The sequence below is a fragment of the Momordica charantia genome (genome assembly GCF_013281855.1).
Source record: "Momordica charantia cultivar OHB3-1 chromosome 8 unlocalized genomic scaffold, Mcharantia_2.0 BLBB01000008.1, whole genome shotgun sequence".
Classification (NCBI taxonomy): domain Eukaryota; kingdom Viridiplantae; phylum Streptophyta; class Magnoliopsida; order Cucurbitales; family Cucurbitaceae; genus Momordica; species Momordica charantia.
The window spans coordinates 5,128,548-5,149,719 of record NW_028275166.1 but is presented as its reverse complement, the minus strand read 5'-3'; the positions used below and the strand labels follow the sequence as shown (position 1 = coordinate 5,149,719).

At 35.3% G+C, this 21,172-nt stretch overlaps 4 protein-coding genes across 7 annotated transcripts; 2 read left to right on the top strand and 2 right to left on the bottom strand.

The window, feature by feature from the left end:
* The first annotated feature begins 1,557 nt into the window (after positions 1 to 1,557).
* On the top strand, positions 1,558 to 7,085 carry LOC111013912 (mitogen-activated protein kinase kinase kinase 5). 2 transcript variants are annotated; one of them, XR_015792788.1, is made up of 11 exons: positions 1,558 to 2,289; positions 2,472 to 3,236; positions 3,333 to 3,420; positions 4,214 to 4,276; positions 4,372 to 4,535; positions 4,725 to 4,800; positions 5,092 to 5,148; positions 5,218 to 5,343; positions 6,002 to 6,211; positions 6,294 to 6,454; positions 6,560 to 7,085. XR_015792788.1 is itself a non-coding variant. In XM_022288462.2 (11 exons), the coding sequence occupies exons 1-11, from the start codon at positions 1,928 to 1,930 to the stop codon at positions 6,657 to 6,659; spliced, it is 2,112 nt and encodes a 703-aa protein (XP_022144154.2). In that variant the 5' UTR covers positions 1,561 to 1,927; the 3' UTR covers positions 6,660 to 7,085. The 2 variants fall into 2 exon arrangements, 1 of the variants encoding a protein (XP_022144154.2); XM_022288462.2 differs by having other exon boundaries at positions 1,561 to 2,289; positions 6,294 to 6,394.
* A 60-nt stretch (positions 7,086 to 7,145) lies between these two features.
* On the top strand, positions 7,146 to 8,666 carry LOC111014030 (uncharacterized). The gene is made up of 2 exons (XM_022288627.2): positions 7,146 to 7,290; positions 7,989 to 8,666. Exon 2 carries the CDS (start codon positions 8,060 to 8,062, stop codon positions 8,438 to 8,440), a length of 381 nt encoding a protein of 126 aa, XP_022144319.1. The 5' UTR covers positions 7,146 to 7,290; positions 7,989 to 8,059; the 3' UTR covers positions 8,441 to 8,666.
* Positions 8,667 to 9,313: 647 nt separating this feature from the next.
* LOC111014082 (Thioredoxin superfamily protein) lies at positions 9,314 to 13,209 on the bottom strand. 3 transcript variants are annotated; one of them, XR_015792789.1, is made up of 4 exons: positions 12,956 to 13,209; positions 11,721 to 12,229; positions 10,858 to 11,106; positions 9,314 to 10,173 (listed from the first exon to the last, which is right to left on the bottom strand). XR_015792789.1 is itself a non-coding variant. In XM_022288702.2 (3 exons), the coding sequence occupies exons 2-3, from the start codon at positions 12,174 to 12,176 to the stop codon at positions 10,930 to 10,932; spliced, it is 633 nt and encodes a 210-aa protein (XP_022144394.1). In that variant the 5' UTR covers positions 12,177 to 12,229; positions 12,956 to 13,209; the 3' UTR covers positions 10,769 to 10,929. The 3 variants fall into 3 exon arrangements, 1 of the variants encoding a protein (XP_022144394.1); XR_002601793.2 differs by having other exon boundaries at positions 10,876 to 11,106; XM_022288702.2 differs by lacking the exon at positions 9,314 to 10,173 and having other exon boundaries at positions 10,769 to 11,106.
* A 6,097-nt stretch (positions 13,210 to 19,306) lies between these two features.
* On the bottom strand, positions 19,307 to 20,679 carry LOC111014010 (uncharacterized). The gene has a single exon (XM_022288602.2). The coding sequence runs from the start codon at positions 20,431 to 20,433 to the stop codon at positions 19,729 to 19,731; it is 705 nt and encodes a 234-aa protein (XP_022144294.1). The 5' UTR covers positions 20,434 to 20,679; the 3' UTR covers positions 19,307 to 19,728.
* Between the last annotated feature and the right edge of the window lie 493 nt (positions 20,680 to 21,172).

Genomic DNA, 21,172 nt, shown 5'->3' with positions numbered 1-21,172 from the left:
ATAGTTCTCATTATATTATTTCAAACAAAAAAAAAAAAAAAAAAGAGGAAAAAAGAGGGGAAAAAAAAAAGATCTCATTGTATGTTTCAGAAAAAAAGTCCCACATTCTTCCATCTAATTTCACGGCAGGGATGGGACTCAGCGCTTAACACTTCACAGCCAAATTTGTCCCTACATCCATGTAGTAGTAATGATTAAGGATAACGATATCTTCCTACCCTAAAATAGTATAATCATTTTGGACATAATTTTAAGACCTTGTTTTTTATTTCATCCAAAAATTTTCGTCTCCAAGTAATTGTCTTCGTCGATATATCATATATCACTTGTTTCCTTAATCAATGGACTTTGTTTGCACACATTAAAACTCAACAGTAATCGCATAAACTTACCTCAAAAATCGAGATTCTTTTTTATACCTTCATTTTATAGGTTTAAATGGAAAAATGCTCGAATCCACATTTAATACGCTAAAGGTTACATTTTTAAATTTATTTTAAGTTTTTATTAAATAACCTATGTACTAAATATTAAAAGGTTAAAAAAAATTAGCCTTCAACTTTTATGATTTTTTAACTTTAAAAAATAAATCAACTCTTAATATTATGTTTATTAGATTATTGCATATTTGAAAAAATTTTAACTAACTAATCCAATGGATATAAAATTGAAATGTCATTCTCTTACAAGGGTCTCAAACATACGACCTATTGATCATTGAAATGCACTCTTTTATTATTAATGACAAAATTGAAAGTTCGTAGATGCTTTTAAAATTTTTAGAAACCTTAAATAATTTATTAGATACAAAATTAAAAATTCAAAGACCTAAAACATACCATTTTAAAAGTTCAGGTTAAACATGTATTTCAACAAAATTAAAATAACTTTTAATAACTCAAATAAAATGATCAACTTGAACAAATTGATTATATATTCAACCAAAAATTTGAAAGTTCAAATTTGGACCCACATATAACAAATTAGTATACTAAAAAAGATCCAACAAAATAAAATAATTAGAGCAGAAATGTTCAGGAAAAAAAAAGTAAACAATAATTTTTCAAGGGAAAATGGGAAAGACAAAGTCCAATACGATTACGCCACTGTACGGACTAAATATTACTATATTACCTCTATTAGGAAAAAAAGGGCAGTCTTTGACTCAAAAGCTGCGACTCGGTCATTAATCTTAAGAAACCGAGAGTCTGACGTGGCATGTGATGTGAACGCGCCAGAAAGACCAGCGCGAGGCGTGGTGGTGGTAAATAACACGAGCAACGACTCGACCATTGTCGCTGTCGGACGCGTGGACGCCACTCGCCATTTCCCAGGTCAAGTGAACCGCACGCGCGATGGTTGAAAAAAAAGCATAATTTCCCACAATACCCCCATGACTTTTTGCTCCCGGCCGTACGCACACGCTGTCCTTGGACTTATCAACTTTGACTTACATCCTCTAATTTAGACATTTTCCAAATTTTAAAATTATATATCTATATTTTTAAAGTCAACATGTCGTCTTTTGGGAGCCGAGGGGAGCAGTCGTCGTGTCTCCGTTGTCTGATCTTCCCGATAAAACTTTTACCAACGGTTGCAGATTTGATTTCAATTTTAACGGGTGCTGGAATTTCCCATTATTGATTATTCAAATTTCAAACCCCCAATTTTTTTTTCTTTCTAAACTATGGAATTGACATTAAAAACGGAGGAGGAGAAGAAGGAGAAAAAGAACGGGATAAAAATAATGATAACACGAGGAGTTTCGTAGGAGGCCGCCATAACCAAAACCAAAACCAAACCACCGCCAAATCTGGTTAGTTGAAGAAATTGGAAGAAAATTATTTGTTTTTTCAGGGAGATTTTGCACATGTGGCCGTAACGGCGGGCGGCGGCACCGGCCTCGTAACCGCAAACAGCTATCTAGATGCCTTTCTTTCACAAAAGCCATTCGAATTCTCGGCTGCAACAGAAGGCACCGGTTTCTGAATTTTCCGTTGGCCTGCCGGAACCGCTGTCTCAGCGGCGGCTCACGCGGCAGAGGAAGCTCAGGCATCTCACGGATCGAGACGTTGGCTTCGAATTCCACGAACAGCCCCGATCATTTCCCAATTCCCCCGATTTATCGGCAAAACCTAAATCGCCTCTTGGTGGTTCGGCACGCTGGTCCTCGTCCGCTGCTCCGCCCCAGCCTCTGCCTCTGCCTGACCTGTTTCCGAAGAATCCAGATTGCGGCTCTTGGAGCTCCGGCCAGGGCCGTGTTGGATCGCCGATCGAAGCTCCGGTCCTGTGAGTCTTCTCTTCTTTGACTTGACTTTCCCCTTCACAAAACTGATCCGAATTTCGTTTAATTTCATTCGTTTTCCGTTATCTTCTGATTCTAATTGGAAATTAGTAATTTGTCCCTACGAAGGGGGAAATCGGTTGACCTAATTTCTCTCTTTTCGTAATTCTGCTCTGCAAACTGTCAGGAAGGGCGCTGATCAGGGGGCAACAAATGTGAGTAAAAGCTTGGCCAACAATCAAAGGCGAGTTGCCGTAGATTTAACCTTAGAAGTTGTTAATGGCAATACAGGATGGAGTGGTGGTACCACATTTAGAGGCCCTCAAAGCCTCTCTGTGAACTCAGGGAGATCGAATAAGGAATTTTTTTTCAGTTGTTTGGATTACCCTCACAACATCAAAGGCAGGGGATCCCCAACTCATCTGAATCTTGAAAGGGGTAACCATAATTGGACCCCGAAATCTTCCTCGAGGAGTGCGCCAACAAGCATTTTACCGAGTCCTGCCGTGAGCCCTCGAAGAGCATACACCGGAGATATCTTTGCTTCTGGTTTGACTCGCCACGAACATCAGGAATCTGCTTCCACTATTTCTCCCAAGGTAGCACCCCTAAAAACTGCTCCTAGTTCTCAGTATTCTCCTCTCCACAGCCCGACAGCTCGAAGTTCCATAAGCAATCATAGATCTTCTAATGATATGCCATTTCCTCTGCATCATAAGTTACAAAACGATAGTAGTATAGATCGGTCTGAAAACCATGGTCACGTCAATGCCCACCCATTGCCTCTTCCTCCTCCATTAGTAGCCTCTTCACAACCATCTCCACAATCTCATCCGCCCAATGTTCATAATTTTATTGAAAAGCCACATATTTCATCTATGAAAGGTCAGTGGCAGAAAGGAAAGCTTATTGGGCGCGGTACATTCGGAAGTGTTTATCTTGCAACCAACAAGTAAGAATGTAAACTAAACTTTGTAGTGTTGTTATGGTATTTTTGAAATTAAGCATTTTTTGAAGTCATCCTCATAGTTACTTGCATACTTTCCAGAGAGACTGGAGCTTTATGTGCAATGAAAGAAGTTGACCTCATTCCCGATGATCCTAAATCTGCTGAATGTTTAAAGCAACTAGAGCAGGTATCATATCAAGTGATCTACTTTCTTTAATTCTCATGTAGCATGCATTTGCCTGTCGGTATTTTAGTTAATCCTCACAATGTGTTGTCCATTTTATGAGCAACCTTCAATATTCTTTTGCCTTGTCTTTACTATTATGGGCAAAACGAGTTATGAGCATAAAACTTTCCATGGCTATGTGAGAGCCCTATTAGAGGTATAGGGGAATATTAGTTTGTTAGTATGAAGGGGTAGTATGGTAATTAGTTAGGGGTAAGATGGATATAAATAAGGGTAGTAGGGGAGAAGGAGAGCATCTTTTGGAATAGTATTTTGGTGAAGAACTTGAGAGAGTTCTTGGGAGAGAGATAGTCCTCTTCAAAGGCTATCGATATTGTAATTTCTCTTTTGATATTGCAATATAACTAATCTTGTTAGGTTCTTGTATTTGGGATCCTAACAGGCTACTCGTACTTGAGACGGTCGAGTCAGCATAAAAACTTGCTTCCTGGTGCACCATACATATTCATTAGGTTATCTTTATCCAAATTATCCTGTCCTTTTAAACATGAGTAAGCCACCTATGGCTGTACAAATTTCTCTAAAGCTATCCAAGTCTTACCTCCATCTGCTGCTCTCTGTGAATTGAAAAGGTCAAATGTAGGAGTTTTTACTATTCTTCTCTTTATCATACTACCTAGAACATCTTGAGCTTGCTTTTTACGGGCTTTGATGCTATAAGCATGCGCAGATCTAGCATTAATTGATCCATCATATGGTGTTTTCCTGCTATCTAACTTCTTTATTGTCTCAGGAAATTAAAGTTCTCAGTCAACTTAAACATCCAAATATTGTACAGTATTATGGAAGTGAAACAGTAAGCGTTCTTTCTTATCTTCTGCATCAGGAATTTACTTCAACTTCTGTGGGAATTAACAAGTCTAAAATTCTGGGTTCTTTTTTGGCATGTAGATTGATGATCATTTCTACATATATTTGGAGTATGTTTATCCTGGTTCAATAAATAAATATGTCCGTGAACGTTGTGGAGCTATTACAGAATCAATTGTTCGCAATTTCACCCGCCATATTCTCTCTGGACTGGCTTACTTGCATAGCACAAAAACAATTCACAGGTGCTAGACAAATTCTTTCTCCTGGATTCATAATCTTCGTGCTATGTTTTTCACTCCCGTTGTTGAAGACAAGATGAAATGGCAAAAGAAAGTCATTGGATATGATTTTGCTTTTTCTATGCATTATTTTGCTTACTTCCATAGTATATAACTTTTTGAATTCTTTTAATTTTATTGTGTTTTTGACAGGGATATCAAAGGTGCAAACTTACTAGTCGACTCATCGGGTGTTGTCAAACTTGCAGATTTTGGGATGGCAAAACATGTGAGTTTTCAAGTGTTAATGAGTACCATCTTAACTGTTTCCAATGGTTTTTAACCTTTAAAATAATAGTATAACCTCATTTTCGCAGCAATTTCCCCCCCTTCACGCATTTCTTTTCATCATTCTGATTGCTCAAATTTTGATAATTATATCCTTATAAGAATTTTGAATATATTGGAAGAGAATAAGATGTTGTGGATGTTTCAAGTTTAACTGTTAACTATTTTGAATATTGTGCTTTCATTTTCATAAATATTCTTCTATTTACCAATCTCTTGTTTCTCCATTCAGCTCTCAGGGCAGTATGATCTCTCTTTAAAGGGTAGTCCATACTGGATGGCTCCTGAGGTACGTGTCACAATCAACTTTATTTTTTAAACCACATGTTCTCTTTTAACTTTGTGGATCCATTTTCAGGTCATAAAGGCTGCTATGTTGAAAGATGCCAACCCTGATCTTGCCTTGGCAGTTGACATATGGAGTCTGGGTTGCACCATAATCGAAATGCTGAATGGAAAACCTCCCTGGAGTGAGTTTGAAGGGGTGAGCCTGTTATTTAGTTTTCGTTCTTTCTACTTTGTAGATCTTTCGTAAAGAAAGAAAAGTGTGTCTTTATTTGTAAGGAAAGAGATGTCGACGATGATTTATCATTTTCTTTACACAAAACTTAGCTGCTGCCGAGTGACTGATGCATGACAAGAAAAGGTTTAGTGATAAGTTTGGTCCCTTAACTTTCTGTGTTGTGCTTAATAGGCCTACGAACTTTATAAAATGTCTGATAGGTCCTAAACTTTTAATGTTTGATAGGTCCTAAACTTTTAATGTTATGCCTACTGAACTTTTAGTTTTTCTCAACTCAATAACCTAGGATAGAATCCTGTATCTGTAGGTTCTTTATTTTTTAATTTTGTGTTTAATAATTACTTGAAATTTTTTAAATGTCTGATAAATCAGAGATTTATTGAACACAAAATATATAAGTTCATCAACTTATTAGACATTTTTTTAACCTCGGGGATCTAGTAGACACAATATATAGAAGGTTTAAGGACTTATTAGACAATTTTTATAGTTAAAAGAACCTATTAGACAAACTCTTAAAGTTTGAAATATTTTTAAAAAATGGAGTGAGCAGCTAAGTTATATGCCCCTTTCTAAAAGATATTTCAACTAATGATAATTTACATTTTCAACTTTTCAGCATCAAGCTATGTTCAAGGTGTTGAATAAAACCCCAGCTATCCCGGAAAAGCTATCTCCAGAAGGGAAAGACTTCCTCCAGTGTTGCTTTGAAAGGAATCCAGCCGATAGACCAACAGCCATGGTGCTCCTCGACCATCCTTTCTTAAGATCTTCAAATGACTCTAATCTTCCAATCCCCACATCAGCATTTTCAACAATGAACCTCTTGGTTAGTTTTACTTCTAGAAATTTATCGATTGCTTTTATGCCTAAAAGCGTCTCATTAATTTTCGTATTCTACGCTCTCTTAGGAAAAATTATTGAGTCCAAAGGACCGCCTTAATCCCAAAGGAGATCAGACGCAGAACTCTCCCGGAAATTCGGTCAAGAATGATTATCTATCATGTCGTAGGTAGCTACACTAACTCTTGCCCATGCTCTTATAAACCACATAATGATGAAGCACAAGCTTGTAAATATTCTCTTCTGGTTTTTCCTTTCTGTTTATCCGTTGTACTTTGATATCGATTCTTGTAAGTTTACCTCACAACTGACTCCCATTATAATCGAATCGCAGCCCTTCAACGAACATCTCGAGCAATATTCCCGCTGGTGCTGCTAACAACCATCACTTTGCTCTTTCAAGGACTCATAAGAGGGAAGTGCCGCACCTCTGAACCGCGGTTGTGGATATTTACAGGCAAATACTAGACCAAGTGAGGAAATTAGCCGCTCTCTGCAGAAGACCACATGGAGGTGGGATAGAGATCATCTTCCCCGCACCTTGGTCTAATAACAGAACTTATTCTCTCTTGAGCAAATTCCTCATAGGTCTTAGAAACCGCCAAACTGGAGGTCTTTGCCAATGTTCGAGCAATTGCCCTAACGTTTTTTTGTACTAATAGAAATGATATCATACTTGTAAGACGAAGACACTAGGAAAAGAAGAGATGAACATTCTTTTTGTACACATTCTATAAGCAGGATTAGCTTTGGATCTGTATATATTTAGGTTGCATTTGCGTTCTCCCATTCACTAACAGTGCAACTCACAGAAGGCAAGATGCCATTTTTAATGATCTTGACATCTCAGTTTTGTTCCACGTCCCAATTTTTCTTGCTTGGTAAGACTTATATTCTTTTTCTTGAAGAGATTAAACTATTTCAAAACCCAAGCAGCAAGCAGCAGCAAAGAGATACAAAAGGGTTGGAATTCCCAAGAACATGGAAGGTGCTCTGCTCGGTCGCTGTCGAAATGAATTCTGTATGAACTGTCGCAAAATGAGCTGCTCAAAACCTTATCAACAGGTAAATGGTAATAAATTCCAAAAGCCTTTTGATCTTCTCTGATATCTGAACTTTCGTTGATTCAAATTCCATGGACTGTGTTTAATCTTATAAGTTATTAAGTTTTAAGTTACAGACCAAAGCAAAGGAAAAAGAAAGAGATTAGAAATATATGTTAAATCACCAGTCGTTTGAATATCATCTTCAGAGGCTTCACGTGACAGTACTGAGCCATTACAGCCAATGAAACCTAGCCAGTTTCTGTAGGCCTGAAACAGATTCGATAAAATTATGCTCTGTTGCACTTATTATTTTGTTTGTTTATTCATCTTCTTGTTAAAAAACAGTAACTTTTGAATTATGTACAGTTAAGGTTTCTTTTCCGTAGATTCTTTACATGAGCAGAATAGTCCTGAAAAAAGCTCATTTGGGTCATTTGACCATTTTTATTTTATTTTATTACTATATATACAATAAAAAAGGGCATAATCTGGGAAAGAGATTGGACTTTTAACACTCCCAAAGATTCCAACTTTTCTGATTACAATTGCCTTTTTCTTTTCGTCCTTTTACAGTGCTCAGGGTTCTTATTGTATCCATCAAAATTACAGTAAAAGAACCATCTTTTTCTCCATTGGTCACTCTTTACAATATCTTTGCTTTGCCTTTCTCTTCTTCTTCACTCCATTTTTTCAGAGCTTCAAAAATCTCTTCTTCAGGTTTAGATTGGCTTTAATAAACCTGTGGCCGTCGCCGGAGCATTACAGCTCTCGCTGACTGAATCTGGGCAATGTCGCTCCCAATTGAACAACAATCTCCGCCGGCGCCGGGAATGCAGCAGCCGTACGGCGGCCATCTCAGCAACGGCTCCGTGGGTCCGGTCATCGGCGTCCTCGTCGTCATCATTGTCTTCGCCGTGGTCGCCGTCGTGGTCGGGCGGCTGTGCTCGGGGAAGACCATCATGGGCTACGGCCATTTCGATTTGGAGAGCTGGGCGGAGACCAAATGCTCCTCTTGCATCGACGGAAGAATCAGCCCGCCGCCCCCGAGGGCCAATGTCTCCGCCGCCACCACCGCCACCGCTCTTCCGGCGACAATGGCCGTCCAAACCCAGCAAGAAACTAAGCAAGAAGAACCAGCTTCTCAAAATCCATCTGCCACCAACGCTTGATTTCTAAAGATGGGAGTCGCAGAGCCCAAATTTTCTGTGTATTTTCCAATTTTTTCGACCTCGTCTAATTCTTTTCTTGCTCCGCTGTCAGCATTAGAAAATTTGTGAACACCCTCTAAATTGTTTTGCCTTCACTTGCCATTTTCAATCAGCTGTGCTCGATCAACTTGGCTATTTTAATTTTTAAATTTAATATTAACTGCGATGTTGGGGAGAAATTGGTTCATCCGTCTTCTATATCTCACAATTGGTATGAGAGGGCTACAGGTTCTATTTTCACTTTGATTTTCAATTTTAGCCCCCTTTATATGGCATTTCACTTTCACCCTTAAACCTTTTTTTTTTTTGTATTTATTTTTGCTCCTTTATAGTATGCTTTTTTCTCTCTTTTTGCCTTATATACTCCTTGATAGTCTACTTCATAGTTCAATTTTACCAGTTGTTTTTAATAAAAGAAACGTAGTGGGTAGTTAAAGCCTGCTAGATATAATTGATATTTTGTGCTAGATTTGAAAATCCTCTTATAAGAAAGAAAGTTCTGCATTTTTTAAAGAGGAGGATGATGCAAGATATGACTTGTATATAACGTTGCAACTTTGAAAAGAATAATACTTAAATGCAAAAGGATAAATTGACTTCCAAAAAACTAACAAGAACTATCAAATTTTTAGTCGTGGTGAACATGAAGATAGTTGTGACTATTCCTTTCAAAATTTGTTCGATGATGTTAAAGAACAATATAGTTTGTACTCTCTATTTCATTGTGAACTTTTTAGAGAATCGGATCCATCCATCTCATCAAATATCAATTGGAATCAACTGAAATCTTAAACTTTTAGTCGATCACTCCAAAGTATTGGAATCACATGTAGATACAAAAGATAAAAATGGCAACCCAATATTATTTGATAATGGATACAAATTCATTAATTCCATTTATCCCTCCCACCACTCAACCTAAATCTGATGGATTAGATAATTTTAATTCACCTATTGAAGGAAATGACAACCCGGGAGTTCAAACACAAATTCTATTGCTCTTATACCATATCAAGGAGGCATAAATCACCACTCAACACAAACACTTAATTTATGAAATGAGGAAATTTAATTCACTTATCAGATATCTTAACGACCACCCATAGTTTTGATCAGCTTTTCCTTTTAAAATGGAAATATTCCTTTCCTGGGAAAAGAAAACGACAGGTTATCTTGGGGAACACTGGCATCAGAGCACATTAAATGCGATAATCGCAAGCAACAACCAGCTTTTATTTAGCCAACGTGCAGTGGCAGCAGAAGCAAATGTATACCAGAATTAATGAATGAAGGCGCTGGAGGTTTTATTTTATGTGAAGCCTTTCAAACATTCATCATTTTCCTTTGGGCTGATTCAGCTGACTGAGCATTCAATTTTCTACCACATATTCTCTCTAGAATTCTGGTCCCAATAATTTTCAGAGCTCTTCGTAAAACCCATGACCATTATGCACTTAAATGAGAAGCATGAGAAATATAAGTTGAGATTGCCCAAGCTTTATTCCAGCTTTCTTTCTACAGAGGGAGAGGGGAGAGAAGCTTTTTTGTACCTGATTAATAATAATGGTCTAGTGAAAGCTGGTCTTTTTGGAGACAAGCTTTTGATGTGCCTGAATAATCATTATAATCTACTGAAAGCTAGTCTCTTGAAGCCAACCTTGTAAAGGAACCATCCATGCCAACCCATTCCAGACCTGCTCGACGCCAAGATCATAAAAAGTTTAACATCTCTAATTCTTGTTACTTTTAATAAAGAAATGAAAATGAAAAATGACAAGATTGTCTTATTCAAAACCCAATTATGAAACCCCTTCTCTCCCACTTCATGCTTTGGAAAGTCCCGTGATAGGAATGATTTTAGGTAATTAGGGATATTAATAGAATAATAAGGTATGTTAGTAATTAGTTAGAAGGAATTTGTCATGAACCAAAGTGGCGGGGAAAGGAGGGGAGGGAGACAATTGTTTATTGTGATTTAGGTTTGAGTAAGAATACTCGAGGAGATGGTCCAAGTGCCTCAAATTACTTGATAGTTATAGTAATTTCTTTTATTTTTTATATTTCAATATATAGTAATTTTTTCGATTTTTTATATTTCAATATATTTCTATCCTACAGTTGTCAGAGTGAGCGGCATTTTCACATCTTCGTAGGTTGAAATGGCAAATGATGGGAAGAGAAAAGGTTGCTTTTTTTAGGGTACCCTCCACTATTCTTCTTAGCCAAGTAAAGTGGAATGAGAGTTTCAGCTTCTTGTGGACACCCATTGTGAACCAGAAGTCATACACAGAACCCCAAGTGTAATCCGTGATGTGCAATTTCAAGAAGATGTGCGGACAAAGTACAAGATCTGCTTTGGAAATAACTAAAATTCTTACTGATGCCATCTAACTCACAGCTTGCACAAATATGCGGAGGGCTCGGCAAGGCGGGTGGTGGTGGCAACAAGCTCAATGTGGCTTATTAACTGATCCAAGGAGACTTCTTGGGCGCTTCAGATTGAGAAGATGAGAAAGACCAGCAATTACGTGCAGCCGACTGCTAGGAATACCCGTCTTTGCTAGTGCCTTGCCGTGTTTGTCCAGCAACACGAAGCAAGGAACGTATCTAATGTCATAATGAAGCAGCTGCATTAAAATGTAGCAAGATTAACAACAAGCAATGCTAACTCAACACTTGATCGAGCACAGGAGCCAATTCATTTTATACAATCGGTTAATGAAAAAGTATTGACAAAACTATAGTGTGAATCCAGAAAAAGATCAGATAAGCTGTTAACAGGCAGCATGATAGGCGATCGGTAGGTGAACTGAATGGACTTGAAGAGTAATCTTCGGGATGATTTCCTATTCACCTTCTTATAAAGATGCTTTTGTTATCACAATAATGCACCACAAATTCATATGTACTGCTACTTTTATATGGCTAATATACAAACAAAATTGCTTCACTATTAATATCTCATAGTTGCAAACAGCATTTTCTACCAGATGTGACATTGATCCAAACTGCAAGATCACCAAGTTATTAAGGAAAATGTAGCAGAGAGAATGTTAACAAATTAATACCACAAATCCTTTACCAACTAAGTTACAGTTAAATAATACTAGATCAACTAATCTGAAAACAGTTAATTGCGACAACCAAGAGACCAAGAGAACACAACTATCAAGATTAACTAGAAGTCCTAAAGCCCCAAAACTAAATATATTCATGTGATTAAAGTGGGAAAGTAGAGCACCTCAGGCAGCCATTTCTCATTCTCTGCATCTGCCATCACAATGCTGAGCCAGTCTGAATTTCTTGCCTCCATCTCCATAACAACATCCAGCAAGGAATTGCAGAGCCGACATTTGGGCGAGTAGAACTCGATCACCGTAGCTTCTTTCCCACTGGCCAATGCCGATGCAAATGCTCTATGCTCGGCCTCTCCTTGCTCTTCAGGAGTCAACTTCTTTCTAGGCAGAGATTTCTTATTTCCACCATTTGAGGCTTCGAAATGCAATGGCTTAAAAGCATTGATCCATGGAGGTGAAGACTTTGAAACTTTGTTAACAAAATTGAAAGCAAAGGCACCCACGTTTTGCAATGATTTGAACAGCCAAGGACCCTCAAACGAACAGTCAAAAGGATTTTTAGGGTCTGCATCCCATGGCCATTTGAAGCAAAAGAAAGGCTGTTTGGGCGTCGAACCCATTATATTTTTTTACTTTCCTCTTCCCCCTTCCTCTAAAAGTTATCACCCAACCCCTGCAAATGAAATTGCCATTGCTAAAGACATTCAGGATTGTAATATCTAACCAAAGAAAAAAAAAAGTCTGTGCAAGAAAAGTTCAAGATTAAATTATAAATTTAGCCTCAAAGATGGTGCTTGTTCAGCCCTGGTGAAGTTTGAATTATGATTGTGACATGATATGCATATTAGACACACATTGGCTGATTTGACATGTCATAACAGTAAATGACAGAAACGAGTGGAAAACTAAACAAAATAACGTACAAGTGAAACATATCAAATCTTTTATAAATCGTAACACTCTTCACTTCTTATTGTCATTTGTCTGCAATATCATGCTATAACCAGCCAACATTTGTCTAAAAAACATATTATGTCAACTACTATATATATTATAATTCAAAATTCAGCTACTTAATTTCAATTATTTAAAATTTAGGAACTAAGCATAACTAAGTACATGACTAAATTTGCAATTTAACCAAAACTCAAATATTATCTGCTAATTTCTGAAACTCAGCCAATATTTTCGCCATTTCCATGGATTTAAGTTCACATGCCAACAATCAAATATCACTGAAAAACTTGAATCTTATTCCAGAATTCCAAGGGGCTTATGATTCTATTCTAAACCTAAGTTTTGAAACTTTTCCTTCCACTCCACTCGTGTGGGTTTCCATAACCCAAGTAAAGAAGGGGAAATGAAAGAATCACAGAGAGAAAAGAAGAACGTCTATTACCCTATTGTGCTTCCAGAAGCTCGGTACTAAAAAATCCTCAGTGAAAACCTGAAAGGAGTTTCAGATGCTTCGCCTGGAAGAGAAGGGCATTTCCCGACACACTGAGAAAGGAAACGACATGTCGTCTCGCCTTGCGGTTCCTCTCGATATTATTCGTCGGGCACAAGGAGAAGGATGTGAGAACAACTATCGAAGCAGCCAAGCAGGGCGAGGTCAGTATCATCCTCGCCTCCATTTCTGTCTCTCCATCTTTCACAGAGGAGGGTCAGACGTTGGTTTCTGTTTCTGGGCCAAATTATTGGGCCTTGTATTCTAAGTGTAAATCTGGTGGGCTTTAGTATTTTTAGCCTAGTAACTACAATTATATTTTTACAATTAAGAAAAGGGAATGCATAACAGAAATAATTTTTATAAAAAAAAAATAGTTATCAAATATTTAATTGCGGTGTGTTATCATTTATCTCTATCTTTACAACAATAGCATAATAGTAAGAAAAGCGCACACACAAGAGTTTTGACGCTTGAGTAAAAGGATATATAAATGAATCAACATCGCATCTAAATGAGATGAATTTTAAGGTTATACAAAAATGATTAAAAAATACTTAAAAGAATTAATAGTTACTCACCACATCTACTAACTCAAGTGGCACCTTTCTTTTTCTTTAGTGGCTCCATCATAGAATAATTTAAGCATCTTTGTCTTTTGAATAAATTTCAAATCCTAGTCAAATCATGGGCTTGAGGCGTTATAATAGTATAGTATTGTTGCACAAAAATAATATTAAAGTGCATTACTACAATTATTGTTGTCAAAGGAGATAGAAAAGAAGGGATGAGGGCACTCTTAATTTATCATAACTCGGTAAATTTATATAAAATATTTAATATTTTGTAATTTTATTCAAGTTTTCCATTCCCTAAATTTTTAGAAAGCAAAGATTATATATACTCTATTAAAATTTCTTTTTAAAAAAAGTAGTTTGGTAAAAACTAGTTTTCAAGAAATGCAATTGAATGTCTTTTTTTTAAAGAGAGCAATTGAATGATTTTCTATTTCGCTAGCTATTGAAGTTCTCTCTTTCTCTCCATGTTTTCTTTTCTCGATAAAAGGTTTAGTGGTGAATAATATAAATTTCCTACTATTCAATATCAACTATAAAGTATTGTCTACCAATGTGTATGAAAAGAATAATAACTTCATTTGTTATTTTAAGAAAATTTATTTGTGAAAACACGTCAAAAAACACCATGCTAGAATGGTTATTTAAATATTTATTTTAAAAATTAAAAAATATTTTAAAGACATTTTAAAAAGAATCCTACATTCACATGTAGTCACACTTTATTGAGATGTGAAATGTTACGTCAATAATAAATTTATATTTTTTTTCAATACAACACGTGAGGATTATGTAGACGATATCTAATAAGAAGCCGAAAATTGTAAACTTTTCATGTGTTTTTTATAATAAAAATTTTTTATGGTCGATAAATAACAATGAGTAAAAAAGAATGAGAAATTTAATTTAAGGTACAATATAACGACTGAAAAGGCTGCTTTTGTTGAAAAATAAAGGAATCTCTCTCTTTTTGTAATTAGATACAATAAAATATTTTAAGAATTTTTTTTATACTTCCGTATAATAATTACTTTTGTTGGCTAATATTTGATTTTGACCGTACACTCAGTCCGTTAATCTCACACGAAAACCAAACGAACAACGGCTTTTATTATTTTATTTATATTAATCGTTACTATTCCTCAATTGGATATTTACCATCATCCTTACTCCCATAATCGTCCGTTGTTCTTCAAGTTTACCATTTTGCCCCTTCATATTTGACTTGAATCAAGAACAAGCTAGACATTCAGCTTAAAGCAGCAAAATAACGTTTAGAATTGTCATTTAAATGCCAATTTAGATTTTATTTGGTACAACAAAATACAGTATTGATGGAGATTCGAACTTACGATTTTTTATTATAAATATATATCTTAACTAATTGAATTACGTTTAAGTTGAAAAGTAACCATATATAAAAGTATTTAAAATAGAATAACTTTATGTTTAAACAAAAACCAACCAACATACCAACTACGTCGACCAATTAATCAATTCTATTGAACATATTTTTAAGATGTTTTTATTTGGATAAAACTTAGGTACTAATTAGTAAAGTAAGTATTTTTGTACTTATCATCATATTAAATTCTTTACTGTTATTTATTTTATTTTTCTCTTTTTTTCACATTAAAAGGCAAACATATACGAAAAGAATTATAGGATTCGAGTATTTTTTTTTTCTACCATACTAATCTACTTCCAACTCAAATACTCAATTATAAGTTGTAATAAGTCTAATCTTACTTTTAAGTCTTGTTTTTGTCTTATTTTGTTTCATCTTTTGTTTATTGATTATCTCTACTTTGAAATTGAGTAATTCAGTTTGATCCATTGTACTTTAAATTTGGGTTATTTTAATCTCTTTGTACCTCCAAAATGTATACTTCTATATCTATAATTTTAAAAGGATCATTTCAGTCTCTATATTAATTTTTTTAATCATAATTTCAATATAACATGACTTTCAATAAATTTCTTTAAACACCCTAGTAAATAATCCTATTTAAAAGAATTTAGGAAAGTCTTGAAAGTATGACTAACCAGAGATTTAAACGTTTAATAACCTTTTATCGGTATTCTTTGACAAATCAGAAATAATAGTTTCTATCCTTTCCTACTCCACCGGTTCGGCCATCGGTTTGAACCTTACATTCATCTATTTTCCATATTCAAATTCGAGCCGTCGAGAGACAACGCGTACAGCATTCACTTACTGTCGGATCTGGGAGCTACATTCATTGCGACTTCAGATCCGCAAAGCTTCTGGCCGATCAATGCCGTGGCCATATGAAGTTTGTGGCAATGCCATGGCCATGTAAGCCATTTTATTCAGACGGACATCAGCTGAAAAACGATGACGTTTCTTTTTTTTTTTTTTTGGGTATTTGCTTATTACTTGTAGTTTTTGTTGGGAATGGTAGGAAGAATTGGATGAAAACGATTGTAGTGACGTGGATGAATCGCTGCTTGAAAACAATTTTGGCACGACCATGGTCCTAAATCATATATAGTCGATTGCTCCCCAAGATTAACACAACACACAACTCGGACGCATTCGTCAGAATGGATTGGAATCGAAAAACTAGCTCAAAATTTTGTAAAAAGACGGAGAAAAACATTAGAAGACATATGAAAATCTTTTTTTTTTAATTCTCTATATCCTTCTTAATCAGAAAACCCATATATATTGGTGGAAAATATTAAACGTAATTAGTAGACTCAATTAATTTATAACCGTTACAACAATTATAAATTAATGTCATGAAAACCTAATGTTTAAGTATAAAATAATAATTATTAAAATACAATAAACATAGTCTCCAAACAACTACTTTACTTTGTAAGACATAAGTTTCCTTGGTCATTCCCGACAATTTTAAATAAATTATGGTGATAAAGTTTGATAATGTAGTATTTCATGAGAGATGGATTATGGTGATAAAGTTTGATAATGTAGTATTTCATGAGAGATGGTTGTGTTACACACTGTTGTTTGATAATAAATAACGTCGTCGTTTTCCAGTGCTATGGTATCTCTACCTAAGATTGATTGTGTTTGGTTTAATTGAATTTTGCTTGCAAAATTATTACCCTCCAACGCGTGTTTGTACGAGGTAATATCATTGTTTCCTTTTTAACATAGTCCGAGGATTCCAAGAATTTAAAATCCATTTGATTACGTTTGCTTTTTTTATAAATAGAAATAAAATTACACTAATAATTATTTCTTTCTTTTTTGTTATATTGAAAAAAGAAACATAAATATGTTTCTCTCGTTTCAATTTTAAAATGAAAAATCTGTATATGAAAATTAAATTTTAAATTAAATATTTACATTTTTATCTCATATACTTATTTTTTTAATATTTATTATGCATTTTTGTTAATAAAAATGATAAAATAGTGCTTCTATTTATGTTTTGAAAAAACTAGGAGTGGAAACAGTGAATTTGATTTTGTTATCAAAATTTTTATACAATTTTAGAAAAAAACAAGTTAGGAGTGAGAAACGAGAAACGTAATAATTATAAAACGTTTATGTTTCTCAAAAATGGTAAACTAGAAATAATAAACAATCAACTCGATATTAAAAATGTGATGGGTTGCTTCTAAATCTCTATTTTAAATGTGGACGGACGTATCAACATAAAGCATGCTTTTTTCAAATCAATATAGATAAATAAAATAATAATAAATCGAGATTATAACTCTTAAACAAGTGAAAATTAAAAAAAAAAAATCAACTCAACCCAAGTAAATTTCTAACTCCAATGGCCCAAAAGTTTAAATAGGGTGGATTAAGTTCTTGAATCCTTAATTTGTGAAGTCTAAACATCAAATTTATTGGTTAATTTACAATAGTTTTTGCATCATAAGCCATTTCAAATGTTTGAAGGTAAATATTTTAGAGTTTAAAAGACTTTTTAAACCTCTACTTGAAAAAAAAAAACTTTAAATTTAATTTTAGTTTAAATACTATTGTAGTCGTTTGTACTTTCAATTTTTGTTTATTTTAGTTTTTATATTTCAAACGTTTATTTTTGTCATTATACTTTTGAAAGTGACCATGGTCTCTATTTAAAGTTAAAATATTGGACCAAAATAAACGTATGATTTTAAAAATATAAGGATCAAAATGGATAAAAGCTAAAATATAAAGACCAAAATGAAACAGAGTGAACAAAAGTTAAAAACACATAACTAAAATAGTATTTAAACTTAAAATCAATAAAATTTAATTTGTGCTACTCTTTATTTGGAGAGGATATGGTCATATAAAAATGGGTAGCTCAAGCAATCCCAATGTTTCAAGCCTTTGAAGCTAAGGGGGATCAATGAGATCTTTTCAACTAAAAAAGATACTAAAATCAATTCAGATCGGATTTTCTCATTAAATGTTGATTGAAATTTCGTGCTACTCATATTTAATTACATCACTAATATCTAAAAGCACAGACAAAGCTACATTGGGGCCAGAAGGCATGTGCCCCACTATCTTTATTCCCTTTTTAATAATTATTTTGTAAAAATATATATCTTTCCATAATTTTCCATTTCTATAATTTTTAAATAATATATACATAAAAATTAAAATTTACACTCTTATTTGAGAAAATTGTAAGGTTGGTTCAAGTAGTACTCAGCCTAGCGTTTGAATTAACTTCCTAAACGATTTTAGAGGATAATCAAATGTTTTTTTTATTTATAGTATTTGGTAAGATATAAAATAATTTTTTTGAAAAAATCAAGATAAAGTCAAACTTGATACATAAGCTATGTAATAAACATGGTCCGAATTAGAAAAGAGAAGGAAACAGGCCCAGATCTATAAATAGAGAATAGGGCTTGTCCAACTAAGGGTCAAAGCCACGTTGACTAAGGCCACAGTCAACCAGGTGTCGATCGACAACTGGTTGGCACCAAAACAAGTTCTCAATCGCCAGCCAACCAGTGCGCAGCGACTGTCCGACGTTTTACCACGATGAGTCTCAATCCATCTTGACCTTGTAAGATTTTGCAATGAGCCAATAACCTTTTCCATCTGACGTCTGCCCACAATAATATTTACATTGAAGTCCAAGAATGTGTGTTTTCTAGGAGCATGAGGATTCAAACAACCCTGTAAATAGAAAGATATGGTGAACTCTAGATGTATGCAAATTAACCCTACTCTTAATTATACAACTTTCAACCTCCGATTATAACTTAAGCATCGGAGAGCGTGTGACTACATGAGTGTTCAAGGTTCTTTGTTTTGCAGGTCAACATCGAATCTCTATCGTTCGATATTTGGTCAACAGGTCTAGCCGAATTTCTTCATCAACAAGTACAAAAATATAAAAACAATAAATAAAATTGAATGTTTATGAAAATTTGAGAATGAAAAGAAGGATATTTAGGCCCGTTCAATAAATTTTCTATTTTTTGTTTCTAGTCTCTAATTTTAACAAGAGACCTAATTATTTGACAATAGGTTCTTTGTTTCTATTTTTTTTTTTTGAAACATTTTCAAAATTATATAGAAATTTTGTTTTTTTTTTCTATTTTCAATTTGTTCTAAAATTTAGTTTTAAGGTTTTTTTTTATTAAAAGGAAGTAAACAGAATCAATAAATCAAAACTTTAAATCTTTAAATATGGCCCACATAACCTCTTTTTCATTTTTCTAATTTTTATTAGTACAGATTACATTATTCCTCAACATAAAAAATAATCAATAAATATTTATTTTATGTACATATACAGCACGATATGTAATATTTATACCCATCAATCAAATTCCAGGATCCAAATAGGAAAGTTCCTAACATATTCAGTCCGTATCTTAAACTTCCATGTGTTTTTAAAAATGAAATTTCACACATAGAATACAGAGATATGACAGTTGAAGCAAACCACGACACCGACCTTTAACGCCACTCTAATTCCATCCAAACGTGTCTTTATAACATCATACCAAAAAAAGCAGTTGAATGCAATAATATGCCAATCGAAGCCAGCCTGTATTGCCACGTCGGATTTCAAATTTTTAACTTTTTTTAATGAATCATTATATTAACAAGAAATTAATACAACTTTCTATGGGGAGAAGAGAAAAAAAAAAAAAAGACACCGAGCACACAGACAGAGACCGGCAAATTTTTTGTCAGTGAAGCTCCGGATTTTCCATAAACGTCGTCGTCATGTATTCCCTCACCTCCCTTGCTATCACGTCCCTCATTGCATCCCAAAACCCCACCGGCAGACTCTCGATCCGCCGGTCGTCCACCGCCGCGGCTCTAGGGTCGGCCCCGCCGATCCCCGGCGGTGCCAGAGTCAAAGCGGTCAACGGGTCATCCTCCAGATCAGGTACGGACAGCTTCAAGTCGCTGGGGAGGTTCACGGAATTTCCATGATTTTCAGGGGCAATTCCGTCCATAACTAATTGCTGCTGTCGTTCCCTCGCCCTTCGCTTTAGCGTCGAGTTCCAATGATTCTTAACGGCATTATCGGTCCGGCCCGGAAGCAACCGCGCAATGGTGGCCCACCGGTTGCCGAACCGGGCATGCGCGGCCAAAATGGTCTCATCCTCCGTCGGAGAAAATGGCCGGTGCTCCACACTCGGGCTCAGCTGGTTACACCACCGGAGCCGGCACGATTTCCCGGACCGGCCCTTAATATACCGGCTAATCAACGACCAATTTCTCGGCCCGTACCGGCCGACGAGCTGGGTTAAAATCCGGTCCTCCTCCGCGCTCCACGGCCCTTTGATCTTCTCCGGCCGCCTCGACGCCTTGCCGGAGAATGAAGAATCCGACGACGTAGAATCAGACGAGGAAGAAGAAGAGGAGCTCCTCATCAATGCTTCCATAGAAAATTCTCAACGGCAAAAAGATTTTAAAAGAAGAAAAGGTACAGATTTGAAGAAACCGTTTGAAGGTGGGGAGTGAGAAATGGATTAGGATCAATGGGGAAGGGAATTGTTTGGGGTTTTATATAGAAGGAGAGAGAAAGGGGAGGAGAGAGAGATGCATGCATCTGTGTGGGGCGCCCAATCCAATGGCTTTTGTGGTAAAGAGGGAGCTTCCAGGAAACTGGGCTCTGTAAAGTAGGTGGGGAGTACGTACTAGATCTGTGTACCCTCTCTCCTTATTCTTTGTTTTTTCTTTTCTTTTCTTTAATAAATATATTTTTCTTTTCTGTGAGCCAATTTGCCGCAGTGTGATTCTGCTTTGTCTGGATTTGTTCTTTCTCCAGATCTCGGTTTTGCCCCTGTAGTCGCACTATTATTGGCGAGGAAGTTTCATTTCTACTTTGAAACATGTACACGTATTAAATAATTTTTGCCCCTTTAGTGCACATTTCAAAATATCAAATACTTTTTCTTAAATGGCAAATTCTAGTCCGTATATTTTTCAACTTTAGTTTTAATTTTAGGTTGTACCGATCAAATGGCTTAACAATGTGAATTTGAGTCATGTTAAAGAGAGAAAGCTAAGCTACCACTAATTTATTATAGAATTTAAGTTTACAACACTCGGTGGATTTCTCGAATTTCTTAGAAATTCAGCTACCAATAGTATTTTACCTTAGATTACTTTTTTTAATTT

Excerpts from the sequence above, each read along its gene's own strand:
- LOC111013912 (XM_022288462.2), top strand. The coding sequence starts at position 1,928 with ATGCCTTTCTTTCACAAAAGCCATTCGAATTCTCGGCTGCAACAGAAG. Across the intron at positions 3,421-4,213 it reads GTTTAAAGCAACTAGAGCAG|GAAATTAAAGTTCTCAGTCA; the intron begins GTATCATATCAA and ends TTATTGTCTCAG. Across the intron at positions 5,344-6,001 it reads CCTGGAGTGAGTTTGAAGGG|CATCAAGCTATGTTCAAGGT; the intron begins GTGAGCCTGTTA and ends TCAACTTTTCAG.
- LOC111014030 (XM_022288627.2), top strand. The coding sequence starts at position 8,060 with ATGTCGCTCCCAATTGAACAACAATCTCCGCCGGCGCCGGGAATGCAG.
- LOC111014082 (XM_022288702.2), bottom strand. The coding sequence starts at position 12,176 with ATGGGTTCGACGCCCAAACAGCCTTTCTTTTGCTTCAAATGGCCATGG. Across the intron at positions 11,107-11,720 it reads ATGAGAAATGGCTGCCTGAG|CTGCTTCATTATGACATTAG; the intron begins GTGCTCTACTTT and ends ATTTTAATGCAG.
- LOC111014010 (XM_022288602.2), bottom strand. The coding sequence starts at position 20,433 with ATGGAAGCATTGATGAGGAGCTCCTCTTCTTCTTCCTCGTCTGATTCT.